Genomic DNA, 18,046 nt, shown 5'->3' on the forward strand with positions numbered 1-18,046 from the left:
ACAATGGTTGGAACAAACACACTCTACTTTGTATGGAAGGGAAGGGAGGAACAAGAGAAGAGAACAGAATGGAAAGAGCATTTAAAACGGAGCACTAATTTGAGTCAAGCCCAGAGGGTTTACATTGACAGGAATTTGTATTTTTTCTTGACGAGAAAGATGGTGAGAATTTTTCTGCAAGCAAAAATTTTGTGACTCTGTCCTAGAATTAACATTGAAACATGATACTTGTCTCTGAATTATATCAAGGTAACTAATGGCTTCCCTAAATACAAATTTACTGATGATACATTTTTTGCATAGATATGAACAACAATATCATTCTGATGACAAATTTGATCTGCTGAAAAAAGGACCACTGCAATGCAATGGAAGAAACAAAAATTAACACAAATGAATTATGATGCACAAATCTGACCAGTGTCAAAGAAAAGGAAACAAAGGTGTTATCCTGCCCCAGAATGATTAGCAACAAACAAGAAAAAGGGGCAGAGACATCCCAAAGAATGAAAAGTAGCACATAAAGGCTCAAGACAGGAATGAAAGCAGGAGCATTACATCCAAATAAGAATAATACAATTCAGTTAAAATATGATCTCCTTGTGTAATCAAATTCTACAACACCCCTCAACAAATTAAAATTTATGAATATGATTAAACTTTCTATGCTTAGTTTTTCTAACAAACAGACTGTAGCTGAATTGAAACAAGACAAATGCCTTTATTATTTGCCTTTTTTTGATCAGTGGCGAAAAATGAGAAATTCTTGAAAGAGTATGTAGCTTTCAATCTGATGGACAAGTTTAATAAAAACTATATGCAAAATAGTTAATAACAATCAATTTTTGATCGGGCAAAAATTCTTTTCGCTGATATCAATTCAGGAATATCTATTTTCAATGCTTTTCATTCACAAATTTGTACCAGGTGGAAAGCAAATTTTTAAAGCATTGGCAAAATGGCATTTGATAGAAAACACCTGGAGACAAGTGAAGATGAGGTAACATATTTGCTTCTGCTAAGAAGTAGCACATACATCATAAGAATTAAATGTTTGTCACTTAAAGGAAGACATTTGCTTTTGTCATATTAAGCTAAAGTTATATAAGCCTAAAAAGTATGTCTGGTATTTGTCCTTGTGATTCTGATGTTATTGAGTTCACAGTGTAATCACCAAACTGAAAGGTGACACCATGGCATAAAACAATCTTAAAACCTTCAATGCCCTTCCAAGATCTCGGTCCCTGCAATCTGACAACAACACTATGCCAAACACACCTCATAACAGGTACTGGCTCATCAAACATTATTTTGTAAATATTTTCTTCTGATGCTGATGTTGATGTGTATCTCATGTGTTTTAGGATTTGATTGTCTCTAATTATTTGCGTGATTATTTCATACCTTCCTTCACTGTTTCCTTCAACAGCTCCATACAGACCTAGGCCATCAATACTTATATCTCGGTCAGTCTGAAACTTAATGCCTTCTTCTGTCCCATAATACCCAAAGCGCATTCCATCTTCAGCTGCTGGAAACCTCCGCACATGGTGCATTGCTGGTCCTATCCTAGATATGGTTGGGAATTTCAAAACTGGTTTATTTGTTGAAGTGAAGTATAAAAATACATTGAGTGCCTCTTCTGCACTTAGAAGACCAGACCTGGCAACATGATCAGCAAATTCTCGATCAGTCATTGTTGGAAATCGTATCAAATTGAGGCAGTCTCCAACAACTGATCTGAGGTTACCTGGAGTGCATTCAAGGTCACACCTCTGGCACTCTTTCTCTGCCCATCTTAAGACAGCTTTAAAAATGTCAATTTCTTCTGCCCAGAGAGTATCCCTTCCAAGAACAGACTTCAATAGATCTCTGGAAATGTCAGTAAAACTGCAGGAGTCAAGAACTTGAGTTGTTCTACAATCGATGATATCTAGACATCTTTCTTGCAATTGTTCTTCATTCAGAAGAATTGCTTGTGGTACAATATCAAGTGCGTTATCTGCATCTAGATTCTGTTCAAGGAATACTACACAAAGGTCTTCTAGTGAGGGCACAACATATTTTTTTGCAAGATACAATGTTCCGAATACATTTTCTGTTGTAAGTTGCGTTTCATCACAATAGAAATACCTCAGCATTTCCAAAAGTGAATCTGTATCAGAATCTTCGATGTTTACTTCTTTGCAATCCGTGTTTGACAAAGAGCCATAAAACATTGCATAAAAAACTGGCGATGAAATGGCAAGGACGTATTTATGGACAGGAATTTCAGTTTGGTCAGGACCTTTTCCAGAAATTAGACGCACATCGCTCATCAAGGGGTTATTGAACATGAACGCGTTTCTAGTACGAACATCCTTTTTCGATACTTGCCAATGGCCTGCAAAAATTAAGGACTGCATCCTTTCACGGGATGTTTGTTGCTTTCGATGATAAAAGCGTTTGCTGATGCTTTCATTCTGGGAGCTTTTGGTAGCAGCCCTTGCAGCTTCTTCCCCTTGGAACTCCATTTTGTAATAATTGGATGGAATAGTGATCAACAACAACAATGAAACAACAACAACAGCACAAGTCCATACTAGAGTACAGCTTGTAAGTCAATATAAAAGGAAGTTTAATAAAATAAACAATAATGGAAAGGAAATCAATAAAATAAACCAGCACGGTAGAGAACAAGTAAGGTGTGTACAAAGGGACACATAACACGTTATTGCCTACTTTGTAGCACAAAAAGTATAGAAGTTGCATGAATCTTGATTTTAATCAACAATAGTTAAAGTAAGCAGAATATAGAGTAATTCAAAGTAATCATCATTTGTCATTCAAGTTGTCTTGTAAAATATAGTTAAGATTTTTTAAACCAGTATTTTGAAAGATAATTTCTCATTTCTACTGGTAGATCTTATCATGTTTTTGCCCCCACTGATGATGTGACAGAATGTAAGTTGATAAAAGTAGCTTTTCTCTTTGCAAAAAGGAGTTCATAAAAAATAGATAAAACTTTTAGAAATTGTAAGTTACTCCTAGGATGAAATAGGTCATTCTTGAAAATTAAGCATGGGTTATTTGACAACAATAAATCTTAATATGATAAAAATGAAATAATATGATAATAAAACAATTAATTGTGCAATGAAGCAATGTTAAAACCAAAAGTAGTACAGTGGATAGAAAAATTTTCTTAGAATAAGACCTTACTGATCGTGATTGGGCGAGATGTTTTTTGGAACAAGGCCGTACTGACCGTGATTGGGCTAGATGTTTTTTGGAATAAGACCTTACTGACCGTGATTGGACTAGATGTTTTTTGGAATGAGACCTTACTGACCGTGATTGGGCTAGCTGGTAAAAAAGCTAAACAAAGTATGCAAGGGTTGGTAAATTACCATTGAAAAAAGAACTGATGTCAAAAGACTATCACAAAAACACTACCATCTTTTAGACATAATATATTTTGGACATTATGCAACAGTTTATCCTTATTAAATACATGAAAATAAAAGCAATGTTAGGAACACAAAATGACTACTTTCAGAAGATGAGTAAAAAACATAGAAGCAATATGGGAGCTTGCACAGCTCTATGAAACTTTCCATATCATTTCACTAAGGTGGTAGGAAGATATTTTCTTTTTGGGAAAGGAAGATGGAAAGAGCTTTTTGAATGGGTTGTGTACCAAATTAAATCTTTTTTCAGCAAAGCAAAACCAACTCTTACAGGAAAATTGAAGGAAATTCTCAAGGAAACTTTCTGACGAAGCAAATATCCGATTTTTAACTTGAATAAGGAGAAAAAATTAAATGGGAATTGAAACTCAGTCCAACCTAGTGAAAGTCTGAGCTAATAGGGGGACAACTTCCAGGGAAACATCAGTATTTGAGGAATAAGAAGAGAGTAGCAAATTAAATCTAAGAAGTTTGAATTCGAAAACTTTGTATTGTGTTTTCTAAACTTCGTTTTTGTGCAACCAATGCAGGCATTAGCAAGCATCGTTGTAGCGACATGTCAAACATGCCATTGTTCTTCTTTTGCAGAATGAGGAACCAACCACTTACAGACAGATGCAACAGCTTCAATGTCTTTTTTTAACCAACTCACGTTCGAGGTGGAGGTCGTGGTGGTTGCATCATTCTTGGCCTCATTCCGCGCTGATCCATAGCTGAAAGAGAGGCGAGATAAAAACAGTTTATTTGAAGAGACATGCTTTTAAAAAATCAGAGCTTCCATGTAATAAAAGAAGCTAGCCAAATGAAAATGCTGTCTAGGGAAACAAAAGTCAAATACATAAACAAAAAAAATGCCCCTTCAATACATAAAGGAATGTATTGTAAAAAATAAACCCACATGGCTTTGAAAACGACAAACATTTCACAACATACTACTTTAAGCTTTTCCGTCTGATACCTTCCAGAGTATAATAAGTCAGAACAAGGGTCTGAAAGATAACAATAAAGAGTATATACCCAGTTGTGGAAAGAAATAGGCCAATCAGAAAAACGCAAGCACATGACCGGCATAGTTGTCCAATTAATGCTGTGTGCCCATAGAAAAATTACCACTGGAGTCCAAGAGAGAAAACAAACTTCTTCTGTCTACACAATGGCCGCTTTTTCGTTTGTATCATTTTGCTTTTTCGCCTTTCATCTAACAGTTTTGGAATCGATCTACATACAGAAGGAGTGAGGAATAGGCCAATAAAAAAACGAAAAAGTGGCCATTGTGTAGACAGAAAAAGTTTGTTTTCTCTCTTTGACTCCAGTGGTAATTTTTCTATGGGCACACAGCATTAATTGGACAACTATGCCGGTCATGTGCTTGCGTTTTTCTGATTGGCCTATTTCTATTTTCAACTAGGTGTATATTTTCATTTGCGTTCTTTTGGACCCTTGTTTTGACGTTTCATACTCTTAGGAGATTCAGACAAAAAAGCTTTGAGTAGTATGTTGTGAAATGTTTGCTTTTTTCAAAGCCATTTTGAAGTTCTGTACCGCTAAAAAATAAATGTAGAAAGTATGACCTTTATTTCTTTAACCAAAAAAGACATTCTAGATGCTCTGTAAGATCATAAGCCAATTACTTGCCACATGGATCCATTACAGACTAGATCAAACAGCAACAAAAGAATCATGTTTCTCTGCCACATCCCTTAAACCAATGACGTAAGGCAGAAGAGGTTCCTTTACACGGTGCTACGCCCACTTTGAGTTACAACTTCAATATGCAATGTAAAGGAAATATTCATGAACATGATTTGCCATAAGGGGCCGACAAAACACAAGAACAAGGAAAACTTACGCATTCTCATTCTTGCATTTCCACGTGGATCAAACTGAGCATCATGATCTGTGGGCAGTCCTGGTTGCGGACCCCTGAAGCCACCGAAAGGTGGGCCTTGTCTCATTTGTGGAGGTGGACCTCGTGGAAGGCCACTCTGTGCCATCCCAGGTGGTCCAAACTGACCTGGGTGAGGAGGTGCTCCGAAAAACTGACCAGGATGGCCGAACGCTCCTGCTGAATCCGACATGGGGGGTCTTGGAAATCCAGGGATACCAGGTGGAGGGAATGTTCTCTGGTTAAATTGCACGCCGGTGTTGCTTTCAGCCACTCCGGAGGGGCCTCCTTCTGGTTGACCAGGGGTTGGAATGACAGGTGGAGGCATGGGAGGGGGAAGCCGTCCATGTGCCTAAAACAAAAAAGGAGGTAAATAGGTACAAATTTTACTAAACTCGAAGGTGTGTTGAACGTGAGTTGGGATGAAAGTTCCAATCTGCTAAACTGCATTATACATTATTTAAAATTTTCTAATAAACTTTTCAAAAATCAATTATTTTTAAACATTTCCAAGATTTTTGTCTCACATACTTTTGCCTATAGAAAATATTACCAACGAAGTCAAGAGATGAAAACGAAAGCCTTCTGTTTACACCATAGCGGTTTGTTGGTGTTTCACAAGCCTCCAGTTTGGACTCCATTGGTATCATTTTTATAGGCAGGCATTTTATAAGATGTTTGCCTTTGCCAGTGCAATTCCTGAATAATCTAAGTCAGATGCAAGATTTCGATTTCTTCTTTGCCCGATGTCCAATTCAACCTAGTGCTTACTATTTTATCTAAATATTCAACACCAACTCTTCAACTTTAGGAAGACCTTTTCGTTTTTCCAGCCTTTGTCTTCAAAAGATATTCACATTAAACAGCTCCACACAAAACAACGCTTCAGCCTGCTTTTGTATATCATGACGCTCCCTCCAGCTGAATGGAGCGACCTGAATTCAGTACGCGAATTCTGATCAAACAAATTCCAAACTGGGTAAATGGGGGCTTGTTTCATCTTTTCCTTTGTCTGCATTTGCTTCAAGGTCGTCCTTCCCGCGGCCTAAATGAAAGTCTTACCCACAGCCTATAACGCTGTTAACTGTTAACTGGTCTGTCATCATATAGTGCTCAATGTCTATGGACAGAGCACACTGTTGTTTCAAGCTGCAATTCCAAGTTCACACTCAATACCATCATCATTCAACTTTATCACAGTGTCAAACTAAACTGTTCCCGGGACATTTGGCTATAGAACCCTCGGCAAATAACATATGGTAGTAGACATGTAAGGATTCCGAGCAAAAAATAGTTTTCAAACGAATAAAGAACTTGATATTAATTTCTTACTAGAGGAAAAAGGATTAACAAAAAATTTTATCAATTCAAATAAAATAGCTGCCTCAGAAGACATTGCCACATTCCTCATCAAATTAGTTCTTGAGGCTACATTCCCTCATCACAGGAAGGAACGTTAGGCCGTTGGTGCATCGGCACAAGTTGCTTCACCTCACCAATATAGAAAAAATCAAGCCTTTGATATAGCTTGATTTACTCAAGTACAAGCAGCTTGAAGTTCTGAACAGGAAATGGACAAGAAAAGTAAACTTTTCCCCGCCAGAGAGCCAATGCACCAGGCCTACCTTAGATACCTAAGATATGAGAGGGGAAGAGAAAACATGACAGAATTTAGAGCAGAGTTTTTCCTAAACGAAAAAAACAGGTACACTGAAAGGAATCCTGTGATGTATATGGGCCCTAACCCCAAAAAGAGAACAAGTGAATTACAAAGAATTTGAAGAAATGCACTATGCTTGATATCAAAAAGGGAGGGAGAGACAAGAGAAGAGAACAGCGTGGAAAAAGAATACCAAACAAGCATGATAAGACTGACCCAAATCAATTGAATACACTCATCTGGGTCAATGGACCAACACTTTCGTACAGAAGCCCAAACTACAGAACTCCTTCTTCTCTACTATTCCCAATTGCATCAAAGCAGTACATAAGGACCTAAATACCAAATGAAAGCATGACATTCATTCTTTCTTTGTTTGATTTTGGTTTTTTCTTTGCTCTTTTAATAAAGGGAATAAATATATATGAAAGTAAACTCACCATCATCGGTCTTGGAGGGGGCAGTATTGGACGCTGGCCTGGTAGGGGCATCTGACCTGCGGAGGACGCAGCTCCAATGGACGCTGGGTAGTCGGCGGTGGAGGAGGCAACTGATGATGGAGGAACTGGCCGAGTCATAAACAGGGGTTGCGAAGATGGTGGCATCTGCGGCATAACAGGCGGTGGGGGGATTAAACCATGGGGAGGTAATCCAGGTGGGGGGATTGCCGGAGGTAAACTTGGTGGTGGAATAGACGGAACTAGAAAAAAAGCATATCTAGGATAAGATTTAAAATAGGTCTAAAACAGAAAAAATGAAATAGAAAATGAAAAGAATAAAATATTAATACGGGTGCATGTATGTTTAAGCACTGGTACTTTAAGAAAGTATGTGTTGCAGAAGCTAAAATTCACAAGGACCCTTGATCGTCTGCCTAGCACAACCTTGATCAGCAGAGAAGTCCTTGGAAAAAACAGAAATTAAGAAAAACAGAGGATTACAATACATGAAAAGAAAAACTTTATACAAGCAATATATCACAGTTGGATACAATGCAATAATCTTCATAAAAATTAATTGCTTACCTGACACTTGTCCAGGCGGAACAAGCATATTGATGCCGGACATCTGCTGAGCAATGTCCATACCGCTGGGTGCAACCGGAGGAGCATCAGCAAACAGTTGATGCGGCCGGTCTGTCTGGGTCAATGGATTCTGTGCAGCCAGGAGTCGTTCTGTAGAATCAAAGATACACAATAAAAAGCCTTTCAGCAAAACATCGTCAGGGGCAAGCAACAACGGGTAAAAAGCCAGTAAAAAGCACGTCATTTCGCCTGTGAATATTCCAAGGCTTCACGATTGCTAACACCATTGGGAAGCGCAAAGAGGTTTCAGTGTCAATACGTATCAGATCAAGTGTACACCTGCCGGTGACTATCTTTGTGTTACATGCCCAGGTAGATGTCAGATTTTTGAAAGAATATCAGCTACAAAAGTTTGAGCAGACACAAAGCGTATGAGCAGACACAAAGCGTATGAGCAGACACAAAGCGTATGAGCAGACACAAAGCGTATGAGCAGACACAAAGATACATACCAGCAGCAGAGCCATGTCTTTCTCCTTTGGAATCTTTTTTGAAGGCATACGAAACGCTGATTGGTCGGTTGCTCAGGTACTGGCCGTTCATTGCTTCTATAGCCGCATCTGATGCCGCAAAACTAGCAAAGTTGATGAAGGCAAAACCCTTGGAGTTTCCAGTTTCTGGATCACGCATGATCTAAAAGCAGTGAAGCGAAAATCACTTACAGGATAGACGAATTTAAGGCATGCAACAGATCGCCCGAATGAGTGCCTGCAACAACAAACACAAATTACATGACAGGCACAAAACGGTGAGATATGAAGCAGACAAACGATGCTTTTCTTCAACAGTCTGCTCCAGTATAAAGGCTTTCTTCAAGTGGCAATTCGGTTTAAGGTCTGAAGAGAGGAAATTCGGAAATTCGCTTTATGCTTTCCTATTAAGGTCTAAAGAGAAGAAGTTGAATCTTAGGCTAAATTTTAAAGACAATCTCGCTAAATCTTAGCTAAATCTTAGCTAAATGGCAAAATTTGTCTAGTATAAACGTTTTGCAGCATTTAGGTCTTTTATAAATGACAAACCGACTTCTGAAAAAAAATTTTAAGACGGAAGTAAATGCATATCACTAACATGCTAAATTCGGTTCTCAGAAAGTAACCAGATATATTTTCATCACTACATCTTTTATGCTTTTATCTTACCATCTGCCTTGTCTATGTCTATTTCGCTTATGATTTTACTTTTTACCATTTTCTTTTAACAATAGTATTAACTTCACCAGAGGAAATCCTATAAAAGCAATCATCTGCAGCTAAAGCCTTTCCCATACTGCAAAAGCGCTTATTCATTCCACTAGCTATCATCTTGTTGGTCAGTTTCTTTGAAATATTGATATAAGGCACTTCAACACTGGTCATTCATTGGAATATAATGCTTGCTCTTGTTGGTTCCCTCATGAACTAAGCACTTCAGTTCAGTATTTGAGTTTTCATTAAAAAGGGAGACACTTTTACTACTCGGATTGCTCCCATTGCAGTTTAGTTCAGTTGAGTTAAGCGCACAAAATAAAATGATATTATCCCTTGAAGCTTACGAAAGGGCCCACCATAGGCAAGTTAAAAATACCCTGATATTACCCAAAGCCTACAGTACATGCTGGTCTTCTCGAAGCTTAATTCATCATTGCTAAAGGACTATTAGACCAATTCACAGTTTCAAACATGCTAGACCTCTACAAAAAGAGAAACATTTGTGTACATTTTATAGAAGAGAAAGTCATCAGATTTGCTGTCTTTGACAAATCGATGATCTCTAGCTTCTTGTGCGACTGGAGCGGCAGGGCCGATGAATAAAACCCTTCTGTTTATACCAAAAGCGTGACAGCTGCAGGCAGATCTTGCTTTCTTCCAACTGCCCATTCTTAACTCGAAGAATGAGTACATTTAATCATCTTCATCAGCTATAAAGATTTAATAGAAATTTAAAAGAGCCAACACTTTTTCCCTTTCACAGATAACAGTCCTGTTTTTTGGCCTGTCCATAATTCTTCCTATCCTTAACACTGCTGTTGCGAAAAATGATAGATGGGTTTCAAGCTGATAGATTTGAATTTTTAATTGACAGATACGAGTCTTTGTATTGTGATTCTGTATCTTGTGGCATTGCAAAGAGCTAGATTAAAAGTAAAAACTCGAGAAAGACAGAATGCAAACCTTTGGCGTTTGCAGAATGACACCAAAAGCGGAGAATGTATCATAGAGAAGCTTTTCGTCAATTTCTGGATCGAGGTTGCCAATAAACACATTTGCTCCAACATCAAGATTTTTATTGTGCGCAGAGGCCTGAAACAGAATAGACATTGGTTGCAAATTAAGTTGATTTGTCAACGCAGTTTAGACGAAAATGTGATGATGATAATAAAACACCAAGTACAGAACTTTCCGCAAATCAGATTTAAGAAAAATATCACGATCTTCGCCCTGATAAAACACTGTGCTAGTAGAATAAATATGAGCCTAGATACACATAGGTAAAACAAGTAAAAACCTGGGACCAAAATACCTTATTAACACGTATGGGCTTCCCATACACTTTAATCATGTTCATAATCTTAATAGCATAGTCTGCATCTTCCTCCCCCATGAACTCGACGAACCCATAACCTTGATGTGCTTGAGTAATTCTGTCCTTTGGCATGTGAACATTAACTGGAAATGAAAATGGAAGAAGTATTTAAATTCGAAGATGAAACAGAAATAAGAGACTTCATCACTGAAAGTTCATACTTCTGCGGAAACTGCATGTGCTACTTCTTCTTATTGACCATAACCCAAAAGCCTCCCCACCTCCAACTCTCAAAATGAGTTCTCACATTAAGAAAACTGGAAATTAGAATCATAGAGAACATGGCTTTTTAACAGAGTAGCTCAAAATTTTTTGATGATATATGCATGGAATAATCCAGGTTACAAATTATTTCAATGATGAAAGTGGAATAACTGATGCATTGATGACACATCTAGTTATATAAACGCATTTTACGATAATATTCCTGAAAAATGACATCCCTTCTGATATCATTATTTTAAAAAACCATCACCTTCAACAAAAGTATTTCAAAGCTCTTTTACAATCTTTTTCTAAAAATTTATGCTGAGAAAACAATCAGCAGACTTTTGATCCAAATATGCGCCTGCTTGAGGGCTGGCTCAGTTATTTTTGGAAATCTTCTTGGTTTGGCATGAATGGAGAAAGCTACTTGTTACAAGAGACATTGCATGAGTAACTAGAATCAGAAAATGACAATATGAGAAACATTTTGGTGTTCAGCTTACCGACGGGTCCTGCTTGGAGAAACAGTTCCCAGAGCAATGGCTCTGAAACCTTTTCATCCAGATTCCCACAATAAACTGTTGCATCTGCAAATAATCCAATGAACAAAATATGACATTTTTGCTATGTAGATTAAGACATTAGCCAAAAATAGATGGTAAGATAAAATCTTTACTATCTGAAAATTGATGCAAATGTGTTCCATGTTAGGAAATTCGCATTCGCATATATTTTTCATCGCTTGCTTTATAGAATGTAAGCGTTTTGGTCTAACATCTTTGCCTCTAGCACCAACCCTGATTTAAAACAGTAATTTTAACCATTGAAAAATAAAATAGTATTCACACATGTTGTATGAACTACTACCTTTGATGATAAAAAAAGCAACGAACCGAAACCCAGAGCAAGATGTAGGATACATCAATACTAATTAAGTATCTAGTTTGCTAGTACTGATATGAAATTTAATCAAAGTTATTATAGATTTTAAGATCTACTAACTTTAACCTTGAAAATAAACTATCAGTATTATGCATGGTCACGTTCTTCTTGATCATCTAATACAGTATAAACAAAATGGTTGCTGTTCTGAAAGCTGTTATCAAAAGTCGAGGACCAGCAATGAGTTCTTTTTTAGTATGGCAATTTTTTTAGGACAAATTTTTAAACAAATCAAGCAACTTAAATATCACTTTCAGTGGCTAGAAACTTTGTCAAAGCTTCGCAGGAAATCTTGAATTTTTCATTTTGCTGCCAGGAAGAAAAATCTTTTTTCAAGGCCTGCATGCTGCTGCTAGGCCCTGTCTGCCATTTTGCTAGGTTCTTGTTGACCCTTTGAACAGCCAATGATACTTGCGGTGAACTTACTGAGGCTGAAAATGTTTGTGACGTCAATCTAAAGATCTCTGATAACACGGTTGAAAAACAATTCAACTCAATGACCAATTTACAAACGCTTATAACTACAAAACGGTAAGAGATATGAAAAAAATAATAGCACATTAGTTTTCAGGAGGTCTGATTAAATAGTGTTGTGAAGTAAAAATTTTGGGCTGGAACGTCCCTTTAATCTTATTAAGAAGTTCATTGATGGTAGGGGTGTACCGGATCAGGATTTTCATAATCCGGCCGGAACCGGATTTACCGAATTTCTTCGCGGAATATCCGGCCGGATTTTACCGGATAATCTGGCCATTTATGGATTTTTCAGTAATAAAAAGTTTTTGAGCCACTTTGCGAAAAAATTTATAGCGAGAAGATCAAAGAGACCCATTCAGGGTTGCCAGATTGAATTTCCAAAACGAAAGCTAGACTGGTGAGCAATTTAAGCCAAAATGCTCATAAAAAGGCAAAATCTAAAACTTTCACAAGAATCCAACAATCCCATTCTTTGTATTTATACTTTTCTAACATGTTTTCTCTAGAAATTTTCTTAGTTATGATTGAAATTCTGGAAAATCCGGCAACTGGCCCAATTTTGAAAACAAATCCGGCCGGAACCCGATTTTTAAAAAATCAGCGATCCGGCGCCGGATTATCCGGCCTACCGGATATCCGGTACATCCCTAATTGATGGTGATTCCTTCATGTTCCCTTTCACATGCAGAGATCTTATTAGTGTAGTATCCCCTTTATTTATTGAGAGTGTTGACCTTATTGCGGATATGCCTATAAAAATCCATAATGAGTGGTGACATATTGGAGCATGTTTGTCAATGTTCAGGGAAAATCGGCTGGACCAGTAATTGACCAGAATATTAATTTCATTGGTCTCAGTGAATATTTGCTCCCAACATATAGCAGAAACACCAGCAAGGAATGCTTCCTCACTGAAATGTTTCATTTTGCATGTTTTGATCATTTTTTGGCCTTTTTCCACTGCACAATTGAATTTTCTGATGCAGTAGACCAAATAATGATCACTTAGAGAAACTTTATGCACTCCTGAACCCATTATGTTTCTGGCATTTGTTGTGGCAATCTGGTCAAGGATAGAAGATGTGGTCAGGGTTACCCTTGTTTGTTCACAAATAAGCTGTTTGAAGCCAAAGATCCCATACACATCACACAAATTTTTTGTGTTGTTTTCTCTGAGCTGATCAGCTTCACATCCTGCAAGATCACAATTAGTGTCTCCAAGGAAGATCATCTCTTTTCCCTCTATGTCCAAATAAGATAGAGCATGTTCTAGCTTATTGAAAGAACCAACAGGGTCACTAGGTGGTCTGTACCAAGCTACAATGAGAAATGACTTGCTTTCGGGTGGTTCTACTTCATTACAAATGAGTTCAAGATCATCCTTTGGAACATCAGAACGTGGTTTGTATTTATTAGAGTCCCTAATATAAATAGAAACGCCACCACTGCTGCTGTTTTTGGCCAGGTGTTCTTGTTGGTAGCCAGCGACACTAGTACGTTTTTTGGAAAAGTTGAAGAAAAGATCTCTATAGTTTAAACCAGACTTTTCTGCAATTTTTTTCTCTGGCAAAAAATTGAATTTTAAACTATGTCAGACTGGAAACTTTGTTGTGCGCCCACAAGATATTGACCACGCACTCAACTGTGTGCTTTTCCATAATTGGCTGCGCAAAATCTCCAGATAAAAACATTTACCATAATTAACGCTAAAAGCGCTAAAAAACTTACCCTTTCGGGCAACCCAGTCTCAAATATTTAAAGCAAACTTCTCCGCCCAAGAGACAGAGTTTCCAGTCTGGAAACTATGTAATATGTGCTTTGCTTTTTTTCACTGCTGTTAAACCTAATCAGCTAAATCTAAGAAAATTCTAGATTTGAAGAGGGGAAATCCAGCAAGCACAGTTAATTCAAATAATTAACTACAGGACTTCAGGAATTTTGGAGTATATAAGTGAAGAGGAAAGTTGGTGGCCTAGATTCCGAGCCTGTCAAGTATAAAGTGTGCGTTTGACTTCTTCTTTTCTGCTTCCGCAGGCACTGGTGTTGCTGGAGAACAAAAAAAATGAATAAAGAAAATATAAATCTACAGCTTAAGGCTGCACACACTTTAAGTGCACACCTTCTGACTAATGAACCCTGCACACTTCAATTTTTGTTCGTGCACAACCGAGATCTCGTCGAAAAGTGATGCCGTAAAGGTCGGGTAGAGTGTAGCGAAATACAAACTACTCACCCTGATTTCTCTCCTGTATTGGACCTGCCATTACACTATTTACTGTGTGAGTGCACAAACTTTATTCCTGCCAATTTCTTTACCCAACAATATGGCAAGCAACATGCAAAAAACTACATAAGAGGCACTATCCATTCAGCCATACGATTTGGCCCAAAGAACATTGCCGCATTCTCATAATGAGACAGAAGCTGCAAACGAGGCAGCATCTTCACCTCGTTCTTGAAAAGATTCTCCTCTTCAATCACCGATAAAGCAATCACATACATACGCGCGCGATTGGATTGTATTTCTAAGTGGCGAATAGGGGTGGGTCGGAGGTGAAACAATCACCAATTAAAACGTCGATCTTTTAGAGCACTTTTTAAAAAAATTACAATAAGAAACGTCTTTTAAAGTTTCAATTTGTAGCATTTTGACGTAAGCTGCAAGCTTTTGAAACCACTTTTAGCCTTCTTGAGTTCGTAGGATGTAATTTGCCACTGGATTATTGTGGAATTTCGTGTCAAACCTGAACAATTCGTTTATTTAACGATTATTTGGTTCCTAAAGAACCATTTAAATCGTGGTGCATATTGTTTTTCATGTGAAGCCAAAGATTTTCAACGACCTGCAAATCTGGATTTGATAGACGCCATTGAAAACTTGAATTCTTCTTGTTTGGAAATGAATCGTTGTAAAAATGGGCCGGGCTGCCCTGTGGCGGTGTCCTTCCCTCGTCCTTCCCTCGTCTTCCCCGTCTGACTCACATTTTGATAATATTAACTATGGAAACAATTGAACTATTGCAAAACCTTACGAATCTGTGAATGAAGCCTCTGATGACAGTTCTTTGGAAGCTATCAGGACGAAAAACCACAAAGGCCTAATCATTGCCTACCTAAATATTAACTTAATCAGAAACAAATTTGAATTTCTAAGACCCCTTGTAGCTAATAATGTTTATATATTTGCTATTGCAGAGACAAAATTTGATAAAACCTTTACAACCAGTCAGTTTTTACTAGATGGCTTTTCAAAACCCGTCAGGTTTGATCGAAATCAACATGGAGGTGTTTTACTGATCATGTCAGAGAGGGTGTTCTCTTTAAAGAGATATCTGCCTCTTTAAAGTAGTAGTCCTCTATAATGATATACAGATTTAAAAGCAGATTTTAAAAAAGGGTCTTTGGGCTCATCCCATTTACAATATAAAATGTGAAAAACAATTAGCCAGCCACAAAAAGCTTACATGTCTCTATAGCATTTGATTTAAAGCGACTACTGGCGCATACAAATGAAATCGTTTATTTGAAGTCCTTCCAAAAAAGAACATTCTGAAAGTGGTGGTCGGCGAATACTGTATTTGCCATCTTTAATATTAAAATCCTCTCAACTATTTTAGTCCTCTGTAATATTTTAGTCTTCTAAATATTGCAATCTTCTTGAATGTTGGAGTCGTCTTAAAACATTATTGCCCTCTCAACATCTTAGTCCACTTAAAGTAGTAGTCCTCTTGAATGATTTAACTTACAAAATATTATACTCCCCTCGAACATTTCAGTCCATTTAAAAATTTTATATTGTGCGAAACACAATCTAGTATATATTAGGGACATGATGTATATTTATTGTGTATGTTGTATATATATATTTAGTAAATTGATTGTAGTTTTGAGGATCGTCCGGAAAGCTTCGTTGACAAATTCATCGTTTCTACAACCGGTCTTTTAAGCGAGTGCTGGAACATTTTGTCCGATATGACAACTGATTGTCCGAATTACCAAATGAAGGAAGGTGGATGAATTTTCATATTAAAGTGCACAGTTTGTCTATAGAGGCCAGTCCAAATATTTCCTTTTTTGAAGACACGTAGTAGTTCACTAATTCTTTAACGTTTCTATAATGCTTATCTTGTTGCTCCTTGCATCTTTTGTCCCAAAGCCATTGATAAGTTTCAAAGGAAAAAAGATTGTAATGCGTGTTATTCCTTAGCCATCTTTTGCAGTTTTCTGGACATACATCAAATCCAGCTGAATAGCAAAGTCCCTCTTTGATGAAATTTTCTATGCTTTCTTTAGGAGGCTCCCTTTTGTCATAGATTTTACCATTTGTTATTGTGTACCTTAGGTGGATTGACGATCTTGGCATCGGTACCAGCATCTCTGGTGGCATATTAGATCGATAATAGTCTGGTGACACTTGACTGGCAGACAAATGTTCTCCTGTCCAATCACCATTTGGGACCATCTGCAAACGCCATGAATAGGCATCTCTGTGGTAGTACCAAATATAATTGCACATTATGCTAAATTGACAGATACAAAGTGTTTCATTTCCTGCAGCGGAATTCTTGAAAACTAAATCGAAATCTGTGTTATGGCTTCTTGCAAGAAACTCCCTCATTTCTTTCATATGTTCTGTTTTGATCATGACAGGGAAAGTTGACATGCACTGCATAACTTCCTTTTTGCCAAGAAACAACTCTGTTGTCTCTGCCCAACATTGGTATGGAACTTGGCCAATCTTTGCGATAATGATTGGTTTTCCATTTTCAAATAGCAACTCCGGTGTTACTAAGGTGCTGAAAAATGTATCAGTGTCAACGTACCCTACGTAAGAGACATTGGTACATTCATCGGGATACATCATGTCCCAAAACATCCTGGCCTTGCCCCTCCCACGGTAAGCATCGACGGTACTTGGGTCTCTGTAGCATAATCGTGGATAAGGCCATTCTCCTTTTATTTTGTCACCAAATAAATGGTCTTCCTCTTTCTCATTGTCCAACACAACTAAAAGTTTGGCTCTCTCATAAGGAAAGAAAAGGTTCATAGTGCGAATCAAATCATTTCTATACTCTTGTTCCCATCGTAAACCAGATGTTAGCCTCAAGTAGAGCACAAATTCAGGGACACCATCCCACGGGTTTCTTGCAGGAAGGATCCTTTTAACAAGCGGTTGGACATGATTTAAATCGTTTGCATCTTTGGTTTTGGAACTAAGCAGAAAGATACCAAATGCAACGAAGATTGTTGCCAGTAGCAATGCCAAGTGAAACAACTGCATGGCTGTTGTACCTATGGAAGGAAAGAAGCATAGTTTGAGTAAAACATTTCATGTTGTCATCATATCATTACTGACAATTATACTATCTGTCGCTGTTTAGTCGCAATTAAAAAGATTACATTATACACAAATGGAAATCCAACAAATGACTTGCTTTAAAGACATTGTAAGTGTGGCCTTTGGTTGCATACGAGTATGGGTGGGTTGAGTCTTTAACTGCAATATCGAACGCTTTTGGTGCTAGAATAGCGAAAATGATACATATCACAAAAAAGGGGAATCAACTAAAAAGACCTAAACAGAGCATGGTAGAACCAATCAACTACATTTACAATTGAATGTGCTGACATGGAAATCAAAATTTATTATGAACATCTCCAAGGAAAATCTATAAGCAATTTACAGAACAGAAAAATTTATAATACCAATTTAGGTTGAATTCAAAGAAATCTGTACGTAAAAACTAAAGTTGGTTGTTCTAAATTACTACATCGATGG

The 18,046-nt window shown here is 37.5% G+C and overlaps 3 protein-coding genes across 5 annotated transcripts in view; all 3 read right to left on the minus strand.

The window, feature by feature from the left end:
• Positions 1 to 200: 200 nt before the first annotated feature.
• On the minus strand, positions 201 to 3,289 carry LOC135688003 (BTB/POZ domain-containing protein 6). The gene has a single exon (XM_065204675.2). It carries the CDS (start codon positions 2,511 to 2,513, stop codon positions 1,101 to 1,103), a length of 1,413 nt encoding a protein of 470 aa, XP_065060747.2. The 5' UTR covers positions 2,514 to 3,289; the 3' UTR covers positions 201 to 1,100.
• Positions 3,290 to 3,439: 150 nt separating this feature from the next.
• On the minus strand, positions 3,440 to 14,676 carry LOC135688002 (uncharacterized). Its single transcript, XM_065204673.2, has 9 exons — positions 14,501 to 14,676; positions 11,352 to 11,435; positions 10,579 to 10,724; positions 10,230 to 10,358; positions 8,532 to 8,712; positions 8,020 to 8,169; positions 7,435 to 7,694; positions 5,299 to 5,686; positions 3,440 to 4,162 (listed from the first exon to the last, which is right to left on the minus strand). Exons 1-9 carry the CDS (start codon positions 14,529 to 14,531, stop codon positions 4,098 to 4,100), a joined length of 1,434 nt encoding a protein of 477 aa, XP_065060745.1. The 5' UTR covers positions 14,532 to 14,676; the 3' UTR covers positions 3,440 to 4,097.
• Positions 14,677 to 14,808: 132 nt separating this feature from the next.
• Positions 14,809 to 18,046, minus strand: part of LOC135688004 (uncharacterized) — a 35,437-nt gene continuing 32,199 nt past the window's right edge. For all 3 annotated transcript variants that reach the window (XM_065204676.2, XM_065204677.2, XM_089114212.1), the window contains one exon: positions 14,809 to 17,559. In XM_065204676.2, the coding sequence (XP_065060748.2) occupies positions 16,289 to 17,548 (1,260 nt within the window). In that variant the 5' untranslated portion in view covers positions 17,549 to 17,559 and the 3' untranslated portion in view covers positions 14,809 to 16,288. The remainder of the gene's footprint in view (positions 17,560 to 18,046) is intronic.

Source organism: Rhopilema esculentum, chromosome 19, assembly GCF_057945365.1.
Source record: "Rhopilema esculentum isolate cy_ngs chromosome 19, ASM5794536v1, whole genome shotgun sequence".
NCBI lineage: Eukaryota > Metazoa > Cnidaria > Scyphozoa > Rhizostomeae > Rhizostomatidae > Rhopilema > Rhopilema esculentum.